Genomic DNA, 27,165 nt, shown 5'->3' with positions numbered 1-27,165 from the left:
GAGGGGAGGGGAAGGAGAGGGAAGAAGGGAAGGAAAGGGAAGGGAGGGGAGGGGAGGGGAGGGGAAGGAAGGGAAGGGAAAGGAAAGAGCAAGGACAAGGCAGGAGCACAGCACAGAAAGGCAGGCAAAAGCTGTCTGTACACCCACAGAAACCCACAAAAATGTTTTTTAGTACTTCCAGTGGGGAGCACTTTAGTGGAGGTGGAACTTAAAACAACATACCATGAACATGAGGCTGGTTGATCAAAAGAAAGACTTTAACACCCTTTTAGAATATTTCAAGCATCAAATGATCTGGGTTAAATAATAATCACATTAGCAGGGAGAGCCCAAAGAAATGTTGAGATATTCCAGTGTCAGGAAGGAAACAGAGCTGAAATCAGCTCAACAGGTGTGGTATGAGAAGCGCAGCCTGCCCTCCAACCCCCAATTCCTCCTTTCTCATCTCTCCCAGTTTAAAGAAGGGGAAAGGCTGCGACAGCAGGACAGTGAAAACAAGCTGCACAGAACAGACCCCTATCGTGTAAGACGGACACTGTGAATAACTCTAAAAAGATGCATGTTTCCTACTTAATACCAAAGAGGCAAAACTGAGAACATGCTCTACTTTCCAAGGTTACACATGTACCTTCAGTAATTGTCAGATTTCAATGTTGGTTCCTTCACTATTGGTTTTCAAGATCCCATCTAATAACCTAGCTCACTCACATTGAAAGATTACAACAGACACTTCACTTCCATGGTTGTTCCTAGAAATTTAGACATGCCTAGAAATTTACCAGGGTCTATTTTTTCTATATCATCAGAAAATAAGAATTTTTATGAAAATGTTTACTTTTTGAGAAAGATAAGCCAATATATCTGAATACTACACAAATCACTTTGTTCTCTGGAATTTCTCCATTTAATATTCACTAGTCACTCTATGTGCTTAAAATGGGCGAGTCCAAATGATGACATGCTGTGTGACATGCATACTGGATTTCAAGACAATATAGAATAAAGCATTTACTGAATAATTTCCATGTTGATTATATATTTTGGATATGTTTGGGCAAATCCACTCAAATTGATCTAAAGCGGAGTTGTCAATAAAGACCAAGGCATTTGCCTTCTTTTCAGTCATGACCACAAGATCTTTTTCTTAAAAAGACATTGGAATATGGCTTTTGTACCTCACAACTATGACGGGCCCAGCCAGGCCAGGTAGAGCAGGTGTATGATGCCTGGCTGTGGATGCTGTGTCTCCAGCTTAGGAAACATTCTAAGTGACTCACTCCCAAACAAGAACTCTGCACGAAGCCTGCTCACAGTCTTATTCAAGAAAAACTCAAGTTTCTAAAATGTCATGAGTCTCTGTGTCACTGGCAGAACATCAAAATTTCATATGATTAATCCGCAAGTGCTGTTGATCTTAATGCTCCTTCTCATGGCCCAAGCCTTCCACGGCTAGCTCTTACCCACAGTACCTTCTTTTTGACACTCACCCTCGCTCATGTCAAGTAAAACCCTACTCATTCCTCAAGGTTCAACACACGTTTCAGTTTCCACTAAGTTTTTCCAGACCTCTCTACTGTAATTAATCTCCATTTTGATATTCTCTATTTAGAACTATCTTTGCTATGCTTTCTTTTATTTTACCTTATATTTGTTGAGTAGTCTACATCATCTCCCACAAAATCAAATGTTTGACTCTATACTTCACTTTTGGTTTTGAGGTTGACTCTTGGTAAATATAGAGAAATTTGATTGCATTGATTTTTTTTTTTCTATTAATGGAACAAGTCAAAGTAATCTTGGCCATGTGGCCTTTAAAATCTGCTCATGAGTTATGATGCTCAAAAATAAACAAAACGGGGTCTGGAAAGCTTGCTCAGTGGTTAAGAGCTCTTCCTTCTCCTCCAGAGGACCTGAGTTCAGTTCCCAGCACCAATGTCAGGCAGCTCACAACCACCTGTAACTCTAGCTCTAGGGAACCTGATGCTTTCCGCAGGCATCTCTCTCTCTCTCTCTCTCTCTCTCTCTCTCTCTCTCAATAATAAATCTTAAAACATAATATGGGGTGCGGGGTCTCAGGGCGCCAGCTGCTGGGCGTGGCGCCGGTCTCCCGCCGGCGGGTCGCGCACTGCTTTGCTGGGGTGCCCGCACCGCGTTGCTGTGCGTCTCCGCGACTACTGGGTGCTGGCGACTCTACTGATCGCTGCGCTCCCAGGCGGGTTCCGTCCCAATCTACCTTGCACTCCTTCAGGGTTCGAGATCCCTCAGCTGCCGGGTCACGAGGGGAGGTGCAGGACAGCGAAAGCAGGGTGTCCGTAAGTCGTAGTTTACGAAGAGACAGCTCTCTCCGGGAAGACTGGATCGTAGGCAGTAAGACACAGAACTCAGCTCAGTACAGCTCCTTTATTCAGTGACTCAGCCCGGCTCCAGGTCTTAGTGATTCAGCTCTGATTAATTAGGGGGAAACCAGGATATTTATACTGTGGGGGCAGTGGCAAAAGCCTTAGTGGATAGGTGCTTTCAGGATGCCCCATTTACATGTGGTGGTGGGCTTCTGCCAGGCTGCCAGACAATGTCTGAAAATCACACAGGAAAACCTGGCAGTTTCAGAACCAGAGGCCATGTTTCTGTGACGGCTACTTCAAAGATGAGTCAGGAAGAGAGTAGGAAGGCACTCTGCTGATAAAAGGAGTCTCTGCATTGAATGCCGAGCCCGTGGGCTATCCAGACATGGAGAGACTGCTACTTTACACAACAGGGGTCCCCAACAAGAAAAATAATAATCTTATTGTTTTCATTTTGCAGTCCAGAGAAAATGATTACAAACACTTTAGGGAATGCCCTTTGGCTTGGGCAGGAAAGAAAGCAGTCCACCATGTTATATGAGGCATTACTAGTTCACTACACAGCCCAGTGGGCCCCACACAAAAGAAAACAATGATGCTTATGTCTCTACAGAGAATGGATAGATTTTTCTAAACCAAAAATTAAGACAGAGGCTGTCTACACCATCACCAGGGGAATTCCCATATTAAATAGGAAGAATTCTTAGAATAAGGGTCATTTCAATGACTGGTGAACAAAGCAGTTGAAATCAGCATTATCTTGAAAACTGAGACTGTGTTAGAAGATCTGCATCTACTCACAACTTCAATATCAGCTTAGGTTTTGCCTAGAATAATCCTGAACAGAAAACCAGTAGATGGGTGTTCATACAGAAAATAGCAGTTAGGTTCTATTGGGTTGAGTTATATAAAACTGCCATTACTCCATCATTTGGGGGTCTATGAAAAGAGAAATTACATTTATTCAAACTAATTCTTTAAGCTCTTGTATTTTGTACAGTTTTTAAATTATATTCTGGAAGTTTTTTATGTGTAAGAAGAAAATACACATAATCCTCGAGAGCCATGAAAAGTACATCAGAAGTAAAGACAATGAAAAGGCAAGGCAAAGAAGAAAACATTTCTAAAACATGTGTTTAATTAAGGACTTTCATATCTAAACTATTCAAAGAATCATATAATTCACTAAGAAGAAAGCAAACAGCTCAATTTAAAAATGGGAAGACAATCTGAACAAACAATGCACTAAAGAAATATATACAAATGGTAAATAAGTATACAAATAGATGTTCAACCTCATTTACCATTAAGCAATTGCAAGGGAAAGCTTTAGACATAGTAGAATGGCCAATTTTCAAAACAACAACACCAGATACTGACAAACATAGGAAAATAGAAATGGGGCTGGAGCGATGGCTCAACAGTTAAGAGCACTCACTGACTGCTCTTGCAGAGGATCTGGGTATAATTCCGAACACCCACAAGGCAGTTAACAACCATCCATAACTCCAGTTCCAGGGGATCTGATGCTTTCTCCTGAACTCTGCAGGCATTGCACAATGCGGGTGCACTTAGATACATGCCATTAATACACTCATACACATAAAATAAAAATAATAAATAAATTTTAAAAATATATATAAACTTAAAAAATATTTTTTTAGGCATGGTCTCATTATATAGTTGTGGCTGGCCTGGAACTTACTATATAGACCACAGTATCCTTGCACTCAGAGATCTACCTGTCTCTGCCTCCTGAGCGAATGTTCAAAGGTATATATTACCATGCCATGCCTGACTGGAACTCTTATTCTTGACTAGTGAAAATGATATAGGCACTGTGGAAATCAGTTTGAAAATTTCATACAAAGTTAATATATGCTTACCATAGGGTTTATCAAGTATTTTCCTAGATACATAGCCAAGTAAGTTGAAAACGTGTTCACACAAAACCTGTACAGGAATGTTTACAGCACCTTTAAAACTGCCAAAACTTGAAAGCAATCAGGATGTACTTCAGCAAGCAAATGTAGTATCCTTGTGCAATGGAATATATCTCAGTGATAAAAAGAAATAATATGTCAATTCACAGACAAACAAGGGAGAATCTTTAATAGATATAACCAAGTGACAGAAACAAATCTGCAGATTTTACATTCTGTGTTATTTCTACAATGTGCCCTACTGGAAAGGGCAAAATGAACCAAATGAGAAGATCAGAAGGGAGAAAGGATGAGTAAATGGAAAACAGAGATATTAAGCAGTGAAAGCCATCCTACACATATCATAGTAACATATGGAAGATACAGACATGTCATGAGGATTCATGTCATCCACTAGTTAAGACCCATAGAGTATAACACAGAGTTATCCCTGATGTAAACTATGTTCTTTAGTTAATGATAAGGTAGCAGTATTGGTTCCTAAATTACCATAAGATGTAAGATATTAATTAAATGGAAATTGGAGCTAAAGTTAGGAAGTTACACAAGAATTCTCTATACTTTCTGTTCATTCTTTTCTGCAAACTGAGCAGTTTTCACTTCTCAAAAATAGTTATGTTTTATGAGGCTTCATACTGTCTGATTCCAAATAAATGACACTCTGAAAAAGACAAAATCATAAAGAATATAAAAATTAGTTGCTGATAGGGTCCAAAGGGAAAGGGGAAGGGATGCACAACAGGCATATGTAACATTCCTGCATGATAGATGTGCCAATGACAGAAACATGCATTATGCATTTATTAAAATCCACAGACCTGTACAAAGCAAGCAGTAGGCCCATGGACATTAGTTCATAATGACGTATCTGCATTACCTCATCAGTTCTAATAAATACTACTCCACTGCAAGAGGTTAATAATAGGGAAAGAGGGGTGGGTATATGGGAACTCTGTGTTCTTGTACATTTTTTTCTGTACACCTACCACTGCTCCAAAAATGAAGTCCACTGAAAATTAATCTGTCAAGATATCTATTTATTTATTATATCTGGTAAATGTTCTAATTTAAGAAATGTCCCATGTAAAAAGTTGCATGATAAGAGCTAATGAATTAAGGAACAAAGCTAAACAAAGAGAATCAATAAAAAAGAAAAGAGGGGCTGGAGAGATGGCTCAGTGGTTAAGAGCACTGACTGCTCTTGGAGAGGACCCGGGTTCAATTCCCAGCACCCACATGGAGGCTACAAACTGTCCTTAACTCCAGCTCCAGGGAAATCTGAAGCCCTCTTCTGACCTCCGTGGCATTGCATGATGCGGGTGCACTCACATACATGCAGGCAATACACATAAAATAAAAATAATAAATAAAATATTCTAAAAAAAGAAAAAAGAAAAGACCAGGGGTCCATCTTAAATCACTGCTGAGGAAAAAAATATGACATAGTCTTGTAAATGTAGGCTGTATATAATTACAATGTATTTATTTTTCATTCTTCAGCCCTAGGGTTCACAGGCCAGTGTGTTCTAGAAAAACTGAATAACAATGTTTCTCTGACTGGCTAAAAATATTGATGGTGATATCCCTAAAGGACAACCAAAGCTTTAGAAAAGCCATAGAAACACAAGTCAGGAAAGTGTAAATCCAGGATTCTGTGTAAAAGATCAAGGAAGACCCAACACTAAGAATTTCCTTTCTCATATTTTTGTTTCTGTAACTACTACTGGATATCATTTCAAATATTCCTTTGCCTTAAGTTCAAAAGCTCCTTTTATTTCTTAAAATACATTAAACAGACTTATTTTACACTCTGAAATGGGTCATTCCCATTCAGGGTAATCTATATGGACTTCATTCTACAGTGTATTTTTTCTTTTCTTTTTTTAATTTATTTTTATTTTATGTGTATGAGTGTATGGCCTGCATGTATGTGAGTGCACCTGTGTCATACAATGCTACAGAGGTCAGAAGAGGGCTTCGGATTCTCCTGGAACTGGAGTTAAGGACAGTTCATAGCTGCCATGTGGGTGCTGGGAGCTGAACCTAGGTCCTCTGCAAGAGCAGTCAGTGGTCTTAACAGCTGAGCCATCTCTCCAGCCCCCAGTGTGGTTTTTCTATTAACTCTTACTTGTGGTCATTTATTTCCTTCTCTGTTGGCAAGGCAGGGAAGGGAAAGAGGTATTCTTTATGGTTCCATGTGCCTTAAATTTTACTTGTAAGAATTACTTAATGTCCACAGTTCTATGCTGGGTTTTTGTCTGTTTGAGTTTGCATGGGTCCTGTTGACACCATTGCTGTAGGTTCATATAAGTAAGGTCCCAGGAGCCTGTAAGATTCTATTTACATATGATCATGAACCTCCTCCCCTGGCTCTTACAATCTTTCCACCCCCTCTTCCACAATGGTCCCTGAGCCCTAGGTGGGTGAAGTTTAGTATAGGAGTCCTATCCAAGGACCCACCTCTGCAGACTTTTATTCTCTACACTTTGGCCATTTGTGACCTTTTGTGTTCATTGCAGGCCCCAGTCATAGCTGAAAAACTACTGGGCGGCTGATTACTGCTGGGTGAGGGAGAGCTGATCTTCTTTAAGGAAGGAGCCCTAGATAGGCTGACTAGACCCCAGTGGATGAACTTGTACTGGGAACACTAACTTGACTGATAGGCCTTAACATAAATGACAGAATACATGAAATCCAAGGGGGCGGGGTGGGCTATGGAAGGGTCTTGATGGGGAAGGGGTATAAAGATGATTAAGATGTTCTGTATGAAATACACAAAAATTCAATAAAAAAATATACAGAAAAAGAATTAGTTAATGTCTAGGTTTGATCTGTATTCTTCCAGAAGAATTTCATTTTTCTTTTACCAGGAGCCAGGAGTTCCCCTAACCTAAGGTTTGAAACTGTGAAGAATGTGAATGCAAGCCAGAAACCTACATCCAGGCAAGGTTCTACTTAGAAATGCTCAGCAGGAACTTTTCTTCCATTCCACCCACAACAAAAGCAGAGATGTGTGCCCCCACCATTCCCTCTCCAGAGCCAAGCTTTTTCCTAGTTCTTCCACTGAAGTTTTATTAAGTGTTATGCCAACTCAGTGCGGGAGCCCTGGTTTGACTTCCACCCTGTCTTGGGCTCTATTTCCCGAAACCCCTACACATGGCCTTTTAAAGCCCATACCCCAGGTCTCCAGACGTCAATATGGAGACGAACACTGCTCAGGTCAGTTACCCCCAGCCTTTGTCTTGCTCCATTACTCTTCTGCCCACACAGCATGCTCTAACAACTACCTTTTGGGGAAGAAATCAAGTTACTTATGTCTGCAGACGACATGGTTATATGTAAGCAGCTCATTTAAAAAGCCATTAGAATTGATCAAGAAATGCAGTAAATTTGAGGACACAAAAATCAGCAAACAATAGCACTCTTACATGCCAATGATGAACTTGCTGATAAAGAAATCAAGAAAGCCTTTCAAAACATCTACCAAAACTATTTATGAATAACTTTAATCAAGGAAGTGAAAGCTCTATACAATTACAATTATGAAACTCTGCAGAGCATGGCGGTGCATGCCCTTTATCCCAGCACTCCAGAGGCAGAGGCAGACAGATCTCTGCATAGTGAGCACTATGAAACTCTGATGAAAGAAATGATACAAGGTGCAAAAGAGACAGGCATCCCCATTCATAGATTAGAAGTATTAATATTTTTAAAATAGCCATGCTACCCAAAGTAACCTCTAGATTCAATGCAATTCCCATCAAAATACCAATGACATTCTTCACAGAAATAAAAACAATCCCCAAATTCATATGAAACTACAAAAGCTCTATCTTGGCCTCACATGGGTTATACTGGCCCCACCCCACCTTAGACCAACTCCCAGCTTCAGGCCTGCTAACATTTGTGTTTCTATCACATTTCTGTCCTTTAGATATGCATCTTGCTTCATACTATGCTGTCTTTTTAAACTGCCTATTTTTAAAACCAAGGTAAACATAAACTTAGGTCAACATATGATACGGATCAAAAATCAAGACTGAACAACTATGTTTTTTTCAATTTCATTTAGTGTGTGTGTGTGTGTGTGTGTGTGTGTGTGTGTACACATGTACCCCAGCACTAACGTAGAGAACAGAGAGGACAATAATATTCTAGAGTTGACATTCAGAAAATCAGTTGTTCAAAATCACAGCCTTAATATAAACACAAGGAAAGGACTAAACTCTGACCTTCCAAATCTGTGATCTGCTGGTCAGTGCCAACCCTCAAACTGTTGGTTACTGATCTTCCATAAGGAGTTATGCCTGAATTAAATCAACTCTCTCACTATAAGCAAGTCCTAAATAAAGCAAAGAGTGCCTGGATTTATATTCAGGGGAAGTTCCTTACCTTCCAGTAGGAAGCAGACCCCTGACCATCATCACTGAATATCAGTGCCCTAGATATCAGTGGCCAGAAGTAGTCTTAAATGGTAACCAGAGCTGGGGTGGCAGAGACAGGAGGGTTCCTGGAATTTAATCAGTTAGACCCAGGACAATGAGACAAAACAAAAATGGAGACCAGAGACAGGCAGGCAAGCTATCAATGCATGTAGATACTAATGTGCATATACACATTACATATAGTTGAGATAGAGATAAAATCCACCTTCAACTTTTACTTTGATGTTGTATATCACAAGTTCCAATTAAAAGTCCCGTATTGATGAAGTCCATGGGTTTATCATTTTTATTGTCCCATCACAGTATTAGCTGGGTTCATATTATATAAATTACTTTAGCATTCCTTAATTTGAGAGCATTTAAGTTGTTTCTTGCTTTGTTTGACTTTGTTTTACTTGGGTGTTATTACTTTAGAAATATATCTAAAAGTAAGGTTGTACAGGTAAAAATATAAATAATGTTCTATTCATTGTTGTGTTTATTAATCAATTCTTTTCTGAGGAAAAATATAACCAATTTAAAAAGCTACCAATAATGGTCAAATATTATTGGCCCCAAATTCATACCACCCCCACTTACATACAATCATGTAATAGTGTTGTTAGTTTTGCTGGTTTGACAGATGTAGACAGTGCCTAATAGTTGTGTGAATGTGAACTTAAATTATTAGTAAGACTAAATATCATTCATAGTAATGACTCGCTCTCTAAATGTTTAAAGATCGCTGATCAGGAGACAAATAGTCACCTTTTCTAAGCTCCAGTAATTTTCATGTTTATAAAAATACTTTCTTTTTACAAATACAGTACACGTATATTTCAAAAAGTTGGGGAAATATAGAAAAACACCAGAAGTAATATAAAATTCACCTACAATCCCAATATACTTTTGCTTTTAATGTGTTTCATAGAAACTAAATTTCCATTATTCCCCTCTCCATCTGTCCCCATCCTCACTAAAAGAAATCACTCCTGGGGTTGGAGAGATGGCTCAGCGGTTAAGAACACTGGTTGTTCTTGCAGAAGACCCAGGTTCAAATCCCAGCACCCACATGGCAGTTAACAACTGTCCATAACTCCAGTCCCAGCCTCTTCTGACCTCTGCGGGCATTGCATGACACAGGTGTACTTACCTACGTGCAGGCAATACATGCATACACATAAAATAAAAATAAATAAATTTTTAAAAAATAAAAATATCACTTCTGAGCATGTAATACACATTGTTCCATGTTTTTTCTATGACTTTTTTATATGAACGGTACCACAATAATCACTGTTTTATGCAATAGCATCTCTCCCCTTTGTATCTGTATACCTTCTTTTTAAGATACATACACCTACCTCATACTTTTGACAGCTGCATGGCATTCTGTGCTATTAAATGCAATAAACTGAAACTGGGTCAAAGCAGGACAAAAGAGTCCCAGCTGATATCTGGAGCACACATATTACATTTTCTTTCTTTCTTTTAGTTATGAAATCATAGGTACCATCAACTCCCTTGTCCCTTGATCTTTCATTGCAGTCATCCACTCTGCCTCAACTCACTGGCCATTACCTCCATTTTTGGAGGACTGCTGAGAGCTATCAGAGAAGCTGTAAAGCCTTGTTGACTGGCTCCATGTCACTCGAGGGCTTCCTACCTCGGCTGGGCTGTTGCTCAGCAGTACACTGTTCTCATCCTCACAGGGCCAATAGAGTCCTTTCTCCCTCTTGCTCTGATCACATCATCACTTAATCTCTAATGTACAGAGTAACCTTTCTCACTTTCTGCATTTCCAAACTTGCTTTTCTTGGTCCACCTACCCTTGGTTCATCCTGATTAAGGGAAAGGACGTTGTGGTTCCTCTCCAAAAAAAAAAAAAAAATTCACTGAGTCTTCAATTTCACCCTCTGGACTCCATCCTCCTTCTCATTCTAGAAACAAGCTTCTATAAATATATTACTACATGTACAGTTCTATCATATATAAGCAGAACAACTACCATCGTCATAAGACCAGCTGTGTCTGCTTGCAAGGTCATCACAGCTCGTGGACTACTGACATTGCTTCACAGAAGAAGTGGGGAGGGGGGCAGTGGACTCTTGCAGGAGTATCCAGCCACTCTTCCCAGACAGTTGTATGTGAATCTGCCCTAATTGCCTTGGGGACTTAGGGAGGAGCTAGGGTGTATAGTCTGAGGAAGACCAGAAGAGACAGCTCCATCCACACAGCTATGGGGGACTCATCATCCATGCTAGGTGCAGACCTTCTGGTGCAGCTGCTTTAGGGTCACCCACCACACTACTGCCCATAACCCTTCACCCATGCTCTCTCTATAAGTAACCCTAATAAACTCATTGGTTCTCCAGGGTGAACTTTGGGGAATCACCTTAGAAGTAGGGGGCAGATGCAGTCCACATCTCCTCCAGAGGAAAATTCTCACAACATACTAACATCACAAAGTAGAGGTAAAAACAAAGCAGTTTGGATCTCTGTTGGTTTAGCATGGTGTGCTGGATAGCTTTAGTGTCAACTTGACACATCTGGGTTGAGGGAACCTCAATTGGGGAATTGCCTTCATTGGACTGGCCTGTAGCCATGTCCATGGGGCACCTGCTTGATGAGTGATGTGGGAGGGCCCAGCCCACTGTGGGATGTGCCACCCCCGGGCAGGTGGGCCTGTGTTGCATAAGAAAGCAGGTTGAGCAGGGGCCAGGGGAGCAAGCCAGTAAGCAGTGATTCTCCATGGCCTGTGCTCCAGCTTCTGCCTCCAGGTTCCTGTCCTGAGTTCCTACCTTGGGCTCCTGGATGAACTGTGACCTGGGACATGTAAGCTAAACAAACCCTTTCCTCCCCAAGTTGGTATTGGTCAGAGTGTTTTGTCATAGCAATGCAGAGACAAACCAGAACACGTGGCGAGCCAGTCTTGTTCACAGGAGGCACAGTGATTATTCCTGCCAGAGAAGCTGTGCTTTCACAGTAAAGGCAAATTAGGTTTCTAGCAGGATTATTACTTTTTTTTAACACCCACTTCCCAGATATCACCCTCCCATAGCCTCCCTCCCCCCTACTAGAGCCCTTATACTCTGATATCCCTGCTACTGTCTGCTGTGTTGTCGGCACCCCCAGCCATTCCCCACTACTTGCCCTTCTGGTGAATCTAGTCAGCCTATCTAGAGCTCCATAACAAAGCAATCGAGTTTAATCTTATTTTAACATTTTTAAATTTATTGATAAATCTCATGTCTATGGTGCATCATATAGTACAACTATATTATAAAATTGCATTACCTTAACATCGAGAAGTTCTAGTGTCCATTCTCATTCTGTTTTGAATGCTCTTTGAAGTTTTTCCCTCTATAAATTATTTTATTAAAGAATAATCACTTATATAATTATATATCATGACTACATAAGATTATTTATATGACTATAATAATAATGTTCTAAAATTTATTCCAACTTAAAATTAACTTACATATTAAAGTTTAAAAATGTAAAAAAAAAAACAAAGCAGATTGGATCATATCCACTCTACAGAAGCTTACAGTACAGGACTATAGCTCTGGGAAGTAACATGGAGCAGAATGGGTTAGAAGACTGGAAAAGAGTATAGAGCATCCAACACAAGAGAAGTCAACTCTCTGAGCTGGAGGAGGAATCAAGAGTGAAAGGTCCTAGAGGCTGTTTGCCATTTGTATGGCAAATGATGGAGACACTGTTCCTGCGGGTTGTCTTAAACAGTTGCTTTGCAGGGTGCTGCATGAATATTCAACTCTATATGACATTTGTGGGCCTCGACTTCATTCTTTTGTTACTGCTTCCCATAGCTCATAACTTCTACGTTCACTGGTACCAACAGTACTGCCACCTACATAATGAACTGAATCTTACTTCCTCCACCAGCCTCAACCAAGACAAGCATACATCAGTAGCTGTAGCCAACTCTCTGAAATACAGAATTAAGCCACTTGTGAGCCTCTGCTCACAAATCAACCCCAAGGAGTCTCCAGGAGCAGCCTCCAAGGCCCCAGTATTATGTTTAGCTTATTCTTTCCTACCCGTAAGACTAGTTATAGATTTGATCCTCAACTCCACGGTTCTGTGCACATACATTATCTTTTTTGCCAAAACCAGTGATCTTCTTAATTATTTCATTATTATTATTCTTGTGGAGGGGGATACCACGCACAGGTGTGAAGGCAGAGGACAACTTTCAGGAGTTGGTTTTCTCCTTCCACTCTGGGTTTGAACTCAGGTCATCAGGCTTATTCAGCAAGCACTTTTACCCACTGAGCCTTCTTAGCAGCTTTAAACCAGTGATCTCAAAAGGATGCTCCATTTCAGGAACAAGAATAAAATAAAATTGCAAAATCAATTCCCAAAGGTATCATTCCAAAGCCGTATCTCAGCTCTCTCTGCTTCCTGACTGCAGGGTCAATGTGACCAGCTGCCTCATGCTCCTGCTGCCATAGCTAGAACCACTCGTACCACATCTGCCATGATGGGTTGTACCCCAAACTGTGAACCGAAACAACCCTTCCTTCCTTCCTTACAGAAGTTCAAGGCCAGTCTGGGTTACATACATTGTCTCATAAAGTAAATAAATAAAGTCAACCCCCCCCCAAAAGCAACCCTTTTCTCTCATCAATAATGATATATCTTTAAACTATAAGCAAGAAAAAAAATATATAAGCAAGATATAAAAAATATAAGCAAGAAAAAAGTAGGCACAAAATTATTTGGACTATATTAAAATTAACAATATATTACTTGTAAACAAAAGTGGGACTATTTAAGCAATAAAGTAAACATATAAGGATGGTTTTATAGAAAACTAAAATTTTTTTCACAATAGAAGAACATCTGTACCACTGTCAAACACAGACCATTAGGTTTATGACTCATTATTCTGACTAGATACTATTTCACAGGTTACATTAATAATTCAAATTAAGTATATATCTTAAATACTATGAATCATATTTTTAGCTTTTATTTAAATTCCTTTTTTTTCATGTGTATGAGTGTTTTGCATGCCTGTAAGTGTACCCATGCTGTGTACTGCCAGCAGAAACCAGAAGAGGATGTCAGATCTCCTGGAACTAGAATTAAGGATGGTTGTTAGCCACCATGTAAGTGCTGGGAATGAAACCCAAGTCTTCTGCAAGAGCAGCCAGTGCTCTTAACCATCTCTCTGGCTCCCTCATTTAAATTCTTACTGACAAAGTCTCATGTCCATGTTAACATATGAGAGCAGTCATAAAACAATCAAACTAAATGAAAACTTTTTAGTACAATTAATAGTTACAATTAAACTTTAAATCAGAAAGACTTGCACCTTTTCTTTGATCTTTCTCAGCTTCTCATCAATCACTCTCAGCCGCAACCGCTGATCTCGCTGCTCTTTGGTGTCCCGTAGAACCTTTTCTCCTGGAGTTGTTTCCATATTTCCTTCATCATCAAGGTCAGGTTCCTAATTTAAAATAAAATTCATTCATTCACAGACTGGTTAAAGTGCTCCTGCCATATGTCCTCCAAGGTGACTGAGACCTGGGTCAGCTGTGCTTCTCAAACAACACTGTTTCTCTTCAAGTCATATTTGTAATCCTTGTCAGTTTTCTATTTGAAGAACGAAAGGTCCAAATACACATAATACAAGTAAAGAAATAAACCCAACTTGCCCAATCATCTGGAAAGCAGGAAAACACAGTAGAAGAACTGTGGCCAGCTAGGGACCTGAGTTCTGCTCCTTGCTGTTTATCAGTCTGAGATCTTAGACAAACTGTAGTTTTTCTGTGCTTCAAGTTTGTCACATATAATTATTTTTTTCATTTACATCTTTAATTTCTTTTTAACTCTGAGAATTTCACACATGTATACAATGAAATATGATCATATCCACTCCCCCATTCCCCCCAATGCACAATTCTCCCTGGATCTCCCCATACACATCCACCTCCCAACTTCATGTCTTTTTCTTCAAATAACCCTCTTAGTCCGTTTAGTGCTGCCCATATATGCATGGGTCTGGGCCACCCACTGTAGCATGGGCAACCTACCAGTGGCCACACCCCCAAAGAAGAATGATCCTCCCTCCCTCAGCAGCAATCAACTGCCAATAGTTCCTCAGTTAGGGATGGGGCCTCATGACCCCATCTATGCTGGAATTTTGGCTGGCTTGATCTTTTGTAGGTAACCACAGCTGTAGTTATCACATTTTTTTTTTAATCACTTAGTTTTTTAGATGAATGAGTATTTTGCCTGTATGTATGTAAGTGTACCCATGTCATGCAATGCCCATGGAGGCCAGAAGAGGGCATCAAATCCCCTAGAACTAGAGTTATGCATGATTGCTAGCCACCATGTGAGTGCTGGGAATCACACGTAGGTCCTCTGCAAGAGCAGCCAGAGCTCTTGACCACTAAGCCACCTCTCCAGCCCCATCACATATAGTTTTTAAGCCTGCCCATCCACATTATTAGATGCAGGTATATAAAAATGGGGGGAAGCTGGAGTTGCGAGATCTAAGTTTTGGATCTTGGCTCCATTTAGCTCCTAAGATGACATTTTAAAAACGAATTACCTGCCCTGAACTTCAGTTTCATCATTCATGAAATGAAAACGAGAACTAAACCAAATGTCACTGTAGCACATAACAGACAGGCAACAAATCTTGGTAACTAACAAGCTGCACATGTCCTCTGAATATAGGAAGCACCATATAAAAGAATACTTTATCAATACCAATCACATTGCTCTTGACAGAATCGTATTTTCTCAAGGTTAACAGCATTTCTAAGTGATTAAAAAATTGGCATTTCTTGACATGTTGATTCTATATGTAAAACTCAATTTCCTCTCTTTTCTCCCATAGAGCTCCTACTCCAGGTTGCCACACAGGAAACTGGCATGAATGATGTCTTTGGTTATTTTTGAGGAAGTAGAATCTCTCTGCTCCCATTCCCTACCCCTGGCTGTTCACCTAAAATACTCAACATTCTACTTTCTAATATCTCCCTAATCAAAACACCTCATTCAGCTGGGTATAGTGATGCACGCCTTTAATCCCAGCACTTGGGAGGCAGAGGCAGGTGGATCTCTGTGAGTTCAAGGCCAGCCTGGTCTACATAGTGAGTTCCAGGACAGCTGGGGCTACAGGGAGACCCTGTTTCAAAAAGACCAAAAAATACGTAAAAAAAAAAAATAAAAAAAAAAAACTCATTCATTTTTGCTGCCTGAGTTCAGAGCTCTTTACCATTCACCAGTAATTTCCAAACTCCAGCATGCTTCAGTATCTACAGGGCGTCCAAATCCCAGGAGATTCTCATTCAAAGGCATGGGCTAATAAACTGACCACCTGAAATGTAACTCTTTGTGGATTTGAGAGTTATTAGCTTAAGTCCTGCAGAAGCCTCTTGAATGGTCTCAGTGTTACCACTCACCCTGTTTACATCATCCTCTGCAGAGAAGCCAAGAAGAGGTGCAAAGTATGCCTAGCCTGGGCCCTGCCTACCTCTTCAGTCTCATCTGCCACTTCCTGGGTCTCAGGTTCAAAGCCCTAGCCACACTCTCTACTGCTAGCTCCCCACTACCCCATGCCTGTACCTTACAACTCCTTGCAGAGACTCCTAACTATTTTGAATCCAGCTCAAGTATGTATCCACTTTCAAGTATTATCTGGTGTACCTAGGGAGGAAAAGCTGGTCAATATATTCATCTTAATATTCCTATTGTCACTTGTCCCTTGGTCGTATCACCATATGACTGACCTTATCTGTGTTCTGATACATACAGGAATCCTGAACCTGTATAAGCCCTAACTAATAAACTGTAATTTTGGCTCTCACGATTTTGATAACAACTAATGTTTGATCCTATCTACAATGAATGTCAGTAAAAAAAAAAATCACATTGAATAAAACCATAACGAGCTAACTAGTAAAATAGTACATCAGAGCTGGGAAGATGGTTCAGTGGGAAAAAGCACTAGCCATGCAAGCCTGACGACCTAGGTTTGAATCTCTAGACCTCATGAAAAAGCACAGTAGCACAAGCATCTGAAACCCAAGACGGGTACATCTTCTTGCTTCTTGTCCCAAAATGACGTAGTATTTCAGAAGGTGGATATAGTTGCACAGAAATAAGTTGGACAAAGGTTAACAGTCATTAACTTAATAATAAAAAATATCTTGACTATTAGGCTGGGCATATAACTCAGTGGTAGAGTACTTGCATAGCATGCACAAAGGCCTACATTCAATTCCCCATTAATATATGCATATATGTATAATTTCATCCACTTTTTGGTATACTCTTTGTGGTTCTTGAGTTTTCTACAGTAAACATATCAATTTCATAAGCAGAAGTTTTTTGTTTTGTTTTGTTTTTTAAGCAAACAGGTTATTCTACCAAAGCTCTTTTTCGTTCTCTGACAGTATTACTCTCTGTCAAAAGGGGACAGGGATGGAGGTTAGATCTTAGCTCCATTTCTGTTAGAATAATCAAGTGTACACTTTGGATGCCACCTCCTCTTTCCAGGTCTCAAGCTCTTATGAAAAAGTTTATTCCACTGCTACTGACTTGTCTGTCTATAATTCTCTGCAATTGGACTAGAAGGACATGGAAGGCCTTTTCCCAGCTGTGCTCTCTGTTGGCATGACCACCTAATTCAAATATCTGAAGAATACCATGCAATGGAAACAGAAGTGAAGGAACAAGGAAAGAAAAATCACTGGTGCGGCTGACTATCACCCAGCTGCATATTCAGCAATGTGCGTGCCAGGGAGTTCTCATCTGACAACAAAGCACTAGCCAGAACTGTCTTCATGAGCCCGAGAAATAATTTAGCAGATTCTATAAACAACTTATTTTTGTCTGTGCTTCTAAGTCATTCAGAAATGATTTCATGGAGAATTTAGCAAAAGCTCTCCAAGATACACGTGTAATGTCTAACGAAGCCACAAGAAGAGAATTAACCCTAAGATAAACTGATGTTTACTGATTTGATTGGTTGCCAAGGGATTCTGGGTTCTGCCTTTAAAAATAGCTGTGATGTTGACTGAGCCAACAGAGATGTTTGAAGATAAATAAACTCATTTTTCAAAAGTCAAATACAAAGGAAATTACAGCTTCATAAGTTACTCGATATTCAGAGAAGGCATGCCTAAGGGTACCCATGGATAAAGCCGCCAGTGCGGTATTTGATGCATGCTCTATGTCTCTACAAGCACTGCCATTTCTTATCTCAGATAGGAGAGTTACCCAAAATTAGTGGGGAAAATCGTTCAAACAGAATGTTTTTATCATCTTGGAATGTTGCCATGAACTTGAAAGAAACCTTGGCAACATTGGAGACATAGCAGTAAAACAAAGAATAATAAAATTCAAAATAATCTGTAAAAATAGGTGGAAGCTACTTCCCAGATTTAGCTGAAACTACTTGCCAGACTGGCTTTGGAGGACAGTCTCTGAAGCAGTGTCTCGTTATCCCTCAGTCCGAACACGCATGCTCTTGAAATGCTCCACTGCAGTTTCTGGAATGAGCAGATGTCAATGAAGTTCAGTGCTTGCAACTAGCTGACACTGAAAAGCTCGTGGATTCCTGCCCTCAACCAGTGCATTAAATCTGGGGGAAAATAAAGTCCCCTGAGTCAGCAACATACATTTTTCAGGATTATGTATCACTCAATGGTCTCTCTTTCCTAAATTTTAACTTACGGTGAAAGAGAAAGAAACCAAAAAAAGGTCATTGTTGCCATCAGCCATTGTAAGATCTTGGCAAGAAAAGAGATGAATATAACTCTAGGGTTCCTCAGTCAAATATTTGTTTATTTCTTTCAGTGTTACCAAATTGTGTACAAAAGGGTTAGTATTTTAAGAGCAGGATAATAATTCAAATTAAGGAATGCCATTATATTCAATTATGTGAGCTGGTTTGAGAATAAAGAAATACCTCTTGTCAATGAGAGCCTTTTCTAAAGACTCTGCTTTGGCCCGAGGGAAAAAATTTGAACCATGAAGTAGAATTCTAGATTAGCAAGACTGATTGCATGAAAGATGAATAAACTAAACTCCTTTACAAGAGCCAAATGGAATAGAATTTATTACTGGAACCAGTTGCTAAGGATTTAAGAAACTGAGCATTTTCACAACTCCTATATCACAGACATAGTTGGAATCTAATATATCTACAAATAAGAAAAACAAGATGATGTAACATCACTCAGTTTTATGGCACGATTTATAATATGGAGGAAAAAACCCCAGTGATTTGATGGAGAGTTGGGAGATGGATAAACAAAGGTATCCACAGTTAAGCTGCAGACAAGAATTGTTTCAATTAGTTCTTTTTGGCTATAATGAAATGAAAATTAAAAGCACATGTTAAAACTGCAACCACATGATATTATTAATATTACAGCAATAGCAGTAACACGGCATTCTTTCTTCTGAATGTGGCCACATGCTTTGTTCTGCACAGAGGAAAAAACAAAAAATACTGCTTTGAAAACATTTCCCTACTTAATACTGCCAAGCCAGGTGACTAATACAAGAATATCATAATCAGCAAACTCCTAAGGACAGGGAGACAGATTATCTTCCCCTTTCATGAGGACTAGTGCTTGAGTAATTTACCCTTGAGCCACATTTCTAGAGACCTTCGAAGTCTTCATCCTAGGCTTATGTGCCTATTAATTTAACATCACACAGGTACCAGAGGCAGATACATCAGGATCCTGTATGCTTCAATTTTCCCAGAAAGCTGCTCTCTTGATAACATCATGATATGAAATGGTGAACAGCATGGGAAAGCAGAGAACCTGTGCCCCAGAAAAAAATGGCAGCTGCCACTCAGCACAACCCAGTGCTTTAGTACAGGGATGCAAGTTCTGAAGTATTGCTATGCTTTCTCAAGTTTCCAGAAAAACTAGGAATTCACCTTTTCACACGAATTCACCTAACTTTTAAATGGTGACTACAAACATTTTCTAATATCCTGTGAACTAAAGGAAAAACATCTGTGAAAAGCATGCTACATGATGATGGCCTCCTGTGTCTAACTCTTTCTGCCTCCTGCTCTATCCTTTCTATCCCTGTTCTTACACAAGTGGCCTTTCTGGATATTCTTCTAGCTGTTCTTCATCCTTCTAGATGTTCTTACCTTTCCTCTGAACCACCATAGCACTTTCCTTATAGCCTGCTGCTGAATCATGCTGGGTTTTTTGTAGTTGTTGCTGTTGTTCCCCTTTCCTTTTTTTCTTTTACAGTAAGGTCTCACACTCTAGTCAAGCTGGCTTGGAATTTACAATGTAGCCCATGGTGACCTCAAACTTGTAGTGGTAGTGGTCCTCCTTCCTTGGCCTCCCAAGTGGTAGGATTATAGGTATGAGTATACACCTGTTTTATATCACGTTCTTTATATACTCAATACCTCCCAGGAGGAAGGAAGTTCCTTGTATCAATCAGCATAACAATATTAATTTCACTGATTGAATTCTGTGTCAGATACTGTGCTAAGTACTTTATAGATATTCGTGTGTGTGTGTGTGTGTGTATTAACCAAGCTATTCATCACAAGAACCCTAAAAAATATTACTACCATTTTCTTTGTGTGTGTGCGTGCATATGCATGTAGAGGCCAGAAGACAACCTCAGAGGTTATTTCTCAGGCACCCTCCACCTCCTTGTTTCTGAGACAGGGTCTCTCACTGGCCTGAAACTTGCCAAATAAACTGGGCAGGTTGGTCAAGGAGCCCCAGAGATCTACCTGTCTCCATTTCCCCAGCACTAGGATTACAAATCCACATCTGGGATTTTTTACAAAGTAGGATCTAGGGATCAAACTCAGGTCCTCAAGCTTTTCAGGCAGGTACTTTACTGCCTGAGGTACCTCCCAGCCCTTGTTATCATTTCTAAATAATGAAATTGAGCTTATGGAACTTCTAACCAATGCCCAAGTTCACAGAACTAGTAGTGGTAAAGCTGAAACTTGAGGCAAGGCTTTCGGACTCCAAAGTAATATATCCGCCTGGCTTATCTCTAGGTTATCTGTAACCATTACACACAGTGAGCCCTCAGTTTATGTTTATTGAATTATCTTAAAAGTAGAAATTTAGGGACTGGAGAGATGGCTCAATGATTAAGAGTGCTTGTTTTTCTTCCATAGGACCGGAGGACTGGAGTTCCGTTCTCATAACCCACATCCAGCAGCTCACAACTGCCTGTAACTCCAACCCCAGGAGATCTGATCCCCTCTTCTGGCTTCCTCAGGCACTCACAACACACGAGCACATACACACAGAAACACATACACATAAATAAAAATAAAATATATCTGTTTTTCAGTAGTTATTTATATATATATATATATATATTCCACTTAAAAGACATTCTAAAAGATCATGAAGAAAACCCACTGATGAGCTAAATGGTTTGTAGAGGGTTAAAAAAGTGAATACAAATTCTAAGTACTGTGCTCAGCAATAGATTAGAGCCCATTTGTCAATTAGACAGATATAAAGAGTGTCCACATACTTTTCCATGTACTTATCACAACCTAAAAGTAGCTACCATGAAATAATTTGCCATGTTTGCATTTCTACTTGAAACTTCAATGTGCATGGCTGGTTTTAGTTAGAAGTGCCAAGTGGAAATTGAACAAAAGCCCAACAGATACTCTGTTTTGCATGTAAGAAGCATCAATTACTTCTTTTCAACAACCCTTATGTTCCTGGTCTGTTCACACATTCAATGAGAATCCCGAATGTAATTTTCTCCTTTCTTTGTAAATATATGTTGCCTCACATAAAAATTCATAACCTCAGTATGTAACAATAAAGTCGTGTACTGGTTTTCCCTTTTATTATGTTTCAAATAGTTTATCTGAATCATAATGTGGACTCTGAAAATGTGATTTCGATGATGATTTTTTTTTAAAGCTAGCAAAATCCACAGTTTATGTGATGTTCTAATAGGTAAACAAATCTCTAAATTCTCAGTCTCTCATTCAAGAATAGCTCTAGTAAAAATATAACTGGTATGGCGCAATCCAAGTGAAGAAAGTCTAAGTAAGCAAACGAAGACAACTTGATACTTGTAAAAGTATGTGAATTTTACAAAGAGCAATTTTCAGTGGTGACTTTTTAAAAATCTATTTCTATACAGTTAGTCATTTTAATAATGTTGCTTTTTCCTAGTCTCTGAAACATGTTTCATAAAAGTATAATGGGGAAAGCAGCCATTTTGGTGTTGCAAAAAGAAGTTCAAGGCCTCTAAAATGTTGCCATGTATTGAAAGGAGCTAATGACATTATAAATGTTATTAGTTTTCACATTTCTTAAGCAGCCTAGAGTACAGAGTGAGCATTTGTAGATCTTCTAATGATGTATTGTGCTGGTGGAAGTACTGTGTTTGAATAGCAGTAGGGGGCAAAGGCAAACTTATTATTTGGAAATGTTGTAAATAATTTTATTATATAGGGTTTGGATGTATTTGTTGTAGAAATGGACCAGTGAATAAAGAGAATCTAAGGGTTTGTACAATGTGAAATATTGAACACATTAAATAAATGTCATTGTCATAAAATTAAAAAAAAAAAAAAAGCCTTTGCTTCCTGGGCTACACAGCCTTTAGTATCCTGGTACCAGCACCTTCTCTAGGTAAGTCCAACATGACCACCGCGGCTTGACTCCCCCAGCCCCTTTCACCCTCCCAGCTCCCCCTGCGAGTTTCTCCTCCTAGCCTGGGTACATGCCCATTTCTTGTCTTGGCACCCCAGACACCAGGGCTAAACTCTCAGGCCAGAGCCACCACTGCTTCCTGATCCTTTGCATCTGGACCAACCCAGTTCCTACCTGCGGTCCCAAGGAGCCCTCTGGGCCAGTCCTGCCCTCATCTCCCTTGGCTTCATTGGCTGCACAGCCTCTAGCGTCCTGATACCAGCACCTTCCCTGAGTAAGTCCAACATGCCCACCACACATTGGCTCCCCCAGCCTCTTTCACCCTCACAGCTCCCCTGCCAAGTCTCTCCTCCTAGCCTGGGTACAGGCCCATTTCTTCTCCTGGCATCCCAGACACTGAGGCTAACCACTGGACCCAGAGCCACCACTGCTTCCTGATCCTTTGCATTCAGACAACCCAGTTCTTCCCTGTGGCCCCCAGGAACCCTCTGGGCCTCAGCCCGCCCTCACCTCCCTTTACTTCCCTGGGTGGCACAGCTTCCTGAGACCATCATCTATCCTGGGCCCTTCTCCCAAGGCAGCCCAGTCCCCAAATTCTTGAGGGCAGCATTTTCCTGGACCGACCCAAACCTTAGGAGAAAGCCCCAGATCATGTGAGCCTCATCTCACTTGGGCCTCTGTAGGAACTCCTGAAGACAAAAGCAATTAGGCCACTCCAATATAAAATCAAAAGACAGCTGTGTCCCTGGGACTGTACCACCCTCCACTGGCCTCTCTCAGGGTAAGTCCATCATGCCCTCTGCACCTTGACTCCCCCAGCCTCATTCACCCTCCCATGTCCCCTGCCAGTCTCTCCTAGTTTGGGTGCTGTCCCATTCCTTCTCTTGGGGCCCCAGACACCTGGGGAACCAATACTGCTTCCTGATCCTTTTCATCCAGACCAACCTAGTGCCTTCTCTGGGTGCCAGAAGCACAGCTTTGGGGGGGTGGGGGCTGACCTTTCCTCTTCCTGATCCTTTCCATCCAGACCAACACAAGTCCTCAGAGCAGTCCCCAGGAGTCCTTACGGCCTCTTCCACCCCATCTGCCTTTGCATATCTGGGTGGCACAGCCACCAGATGCCCTAGACCAGCATCTTTCCTGGGCCCTGTTCCCAGGCCAGACCAACCCCCAAATTCCTGAGGGTGAAATCTTTCCTGGAGGGATCCAGACCTCAGGAGAAAGCCTGAAAACATCTGACCCTCATCTGAATTGGGCCTCTGTGGGAACTCCTGAAGACAAAAGCAATCTGGCCACTCCAACATAAAATCAAAAGACAGAACCGGAAGCTTAGATGAACCAGCTTTGCATGCCCAAAAACTAAACCACAAAGACACATAAAGTGCACAAAAAGAAGCAGACCTAAACTTGAAGGCCAGAATCTCACACAAGAATCAGAAACTACAAAAGAAATTCACATGTCAAAATCACAGAGAAAAAATAATGACATGAAAAACCAAAACGACATATCCCTACCAAATACCAATAATCCTCTAGAGAAGTACAATGAGAATCCCCTAGAGATAATGCAGAACATGGAATTCAAAAGAACAATTATAAACATGATAAAAGAATTCAGTGAATTTAAAGAACACACAAAAAAAGAAATCAAAGAACTGAAGGAAGATAGGAATAAACTTCTGAATGAATTCAGGAAAGAGTTAGAAATATTGAAGAATACTCAGGCTGAAATGAAGAAGGAAGTGAAACAGTAAGCCAATTAGAAATGAAAGGAGAAAGCCTCACCAACAAGATGAACAAAATAGAAAAGAGAGTATCAAGACTGGAAGATAAAGTGGACGAACTAGACCACTCAAGCAAAGATTATGAAAAATTTAAGAAATCACAAGAATGGAATATGCAGTAATTGTGTGACACCACAAAAAGACCAAGCTTACAAATCATAGGCATACAGGAAGAAGAAGAATCCCAAGATAATGGCATGGACCAGATCTTCAACAGAATCATGGAAGAAAATTTTCCAAAATTAAAGAAAGACATGCCCATACAATTACAAGAAGCATACAGAACACCAAACAGACAGGAACAGAAAAGAAACTCTCCAGAGCACATCATAGTAAAAACACTACATGTACAAAACAGACACAATTCTGAAAGCAGCAAAAGAGAAACAACAAGTCACATATAAAGGAAAACCCATTAGGATTACAGCTCACTTTTCAGTACAAACTATGAAAGGGAGAAGAGCCTGGACCAAAGTATTCCCAGTTTTAAATGACCACAGATGTCAACCCAGATTACTATACCCAGCCAAAATGTCTATTATGATCAAAGGGGAAAAAAAATCTTCCATGACATAAATAGGCTGAAGGAATTCATGTCCACAAAGCCAGCCCTTCAGAGAGTTCTGGAGGCAATATAAAGAGCTGAAGAAAGGAATGACTACACCCAAGGGATTGGGGAAAGAAATCCAATGAAGGTATAACTGTGGAAAAGTACAGCTATATCAAGAATGTAAACAAATAAAAATGACAGGATTCAATACTCATCTTTCATTAATAACTTTAAATATTAACAGACTGAATTCCCCAGTCAAAAGACACAGAATATGTGAATAGATTAAGAATCAAAACCCGTCTTTTTGTTGTCTGCAAGAAACTCATCTCACTTTCAAGGACAGACACTATCTCAAAGTGAAAGGATGGAAAAAAATATACCAAGAAAATGGCACCAAGAAAAAAGCAGGTGTAGAAATACTAATATCTGACAAAATAGAATTTAAACTAAAACTAATCAGAGGAGACAAAGAGGGCCACTTCATCCTGATCAAAGGAACAATGAATCAAGAAGATATTACAATCATGAACATATATTCACCAAACTCTGGTGCACCCAACAAATCAAAACAATACTACAGGACTTTAAGACCCAGATTAACCCCAACTTACTAATAGTAGGCCACTTCAATACCCCACTGTCTCCATTAGATAGGTCAACAGGGCAGAGAGTTAACAGAGAGACATCTGAATTAAACAATACCATAGATCAAACAGACTTAACAAATATCTACCAAGTATTCCACACAAGCACCAAAAAGGACATACTTTCTACTCAGCACCCCATGGAACTTTCTCCAAAATCGACCATATACTGGGGCACAAAACAAAGCTCAGCAAATACAAAAAGATTGAAATAATTCCATGTGTTCTATCAGACCACAGTGCAATAAAGCTTACAATCAACACCCGAAGAAGCCAAAATCACCACACGAACGCTTGGAAATTAAACAACATACTCCTCAATGATGAATGGGTCAAAAGAGAAATTAAGAAAGAAATAAAAGTATTCCTGGAAGTAAATGAAAAGGACAATACAACACGACAAACCCTCCGGGACATGCTGAAAGTGGTCCTTAGAGGGAAGTTTATAACTCTAAGTGCCTAGATCAAAAAATAGGAAGGTACACAAATAAATGACTGAATGTTGCAACTCAAAACACTTGAAAAGCAACAGCAAAGGAAACACAAAGCCCAGCAGACAAGAAGAAACAACAAAAATCAGGGCAGAAATTAATGAAATTGAAACAAAGAAAGCAATACAAAGAACCAACAATTCCAAGAGCTGGTTTTTTGAAAAGATAAACAGCGGCTTTATCCCAGAGATAAAGGGATGGTTCAATATACGTAAGTCAATAAATATCATAAATCATATATATGGGCTCAAACACAAGAACCACATGGTCACCTCAATAGATGCAGAGAAGGCCTTTGACAAAATTCAACATGGATTTATATTCAGTGTCCTAGAGGGAATTGGACTGGAGAGAACATACCTCAGTGTAATTAAAGCTATAAATGACAAACCCACAGGCAACATCATTCTAAATCATTCTAAATGGAGAAAAACTGGAAGCATTCCCATTGAAATCAGGAACCAGACAAGGCTGTCCAGTATCTCCACTTCTCTTTAACATAGAGAAGTCTTGCAAGAGCAATAAGACAAGAGCAGGAAATTAAAGGAGTTATAATTGGAAAAGAAGAGATCAAATTATCCCTTTTTGCAGATAATATGATATTATATCTAAGAGACACCAAAAATTCCAGCAGAAAACTCCTAGAAATTATTAACACGTTCAGTAAAGTGGCAGGTTACAAAATTAACATACAAAAGTCTATAGCCTTTCTACATATCAATAACAAGCAACCAGAGCAAGAGCACATGGAAACAATCCCATTCACAACAGCTGCAAAGAAAAATAAAACATCTCAGAATAAACCTGACCAAAGACTTTAAAGAGCACTACAATGAAAATTTTAAATCATTAAAGAAAGAAATTGAGAAAGACATCAGAAGATGGAAAGACCTCCCATGTTCATGGATTGGAAGAATTAATATTGTGAAAATGACCATTTTACCAAAAGTCATACAGATTCAATGCAATGCCAATCAAAATCCCTATGACATTTTTCACAGAATGGGAAAAAACTATCCTAAGATTCATATGGAAGCACAAAAGACCTCGGATAGCCAAAACAACCCTGAGCACTAAGAGTAATGCTGGGGGATTTATTATACCAGATTTCAAGCTGTATTACAGAGCTATAGTCATAAAAACAACATGATACTGTACAAAAAAAAGACCCATAGACCAATGGAACAAAATTGAAGACCCAAATATGAGGAAATTCAATTTCAGCCACCTGATATTTGACAAAGGGGCCAAGAACATTAACGAGAAAAGACAACAGGTTCAGCAAACGGTGCTGGC

The 27,165-nt window shown here is 39.9% G+C and overlaps 1 protein-coding gene across 1 annotated transcript in view; it reads right to left on the bottom strand.

Annotated features, from left to right (window-relative positions):
- Fsip1 (fibrous sheath interacting protein 1) overlaps positions 1-27,165 on the bottom strand; it is a 211,742-nt gene that overhangs the window by 132,568 nt on the left and 52,009 nt on the right. The window contains exon 7 of the mRNA XM_029559762.1: positions 14,057-14,191. Within this exon, the coding sequence (XP_029415622.1) occupies positions 14,057-14,191 (135 nt within the window). The remainder of the gene's footprint in view (positions 1-14,056; positions 14,192-27,165) is intronic.

This window comes from Nannospalax galili, unplaced genomic scaffold (assembly GCF_000622305.1).
Source record: "Nannospalax galili isolate Female #2095 unplaced genomic scaffold, S.galili_v1.0 scaffold629, whole genome shotgun sequence".
NCBI lineage: Eukaryota > Metazoa > Chordata > Mammalia > Rodentia > Spalacidae > Nannospalax > Nannospalax galili.
Note: the sequence above shows the minus strand (reverse complement) of the source record. Positions and strands in the feature narration are given on the sequence as shown.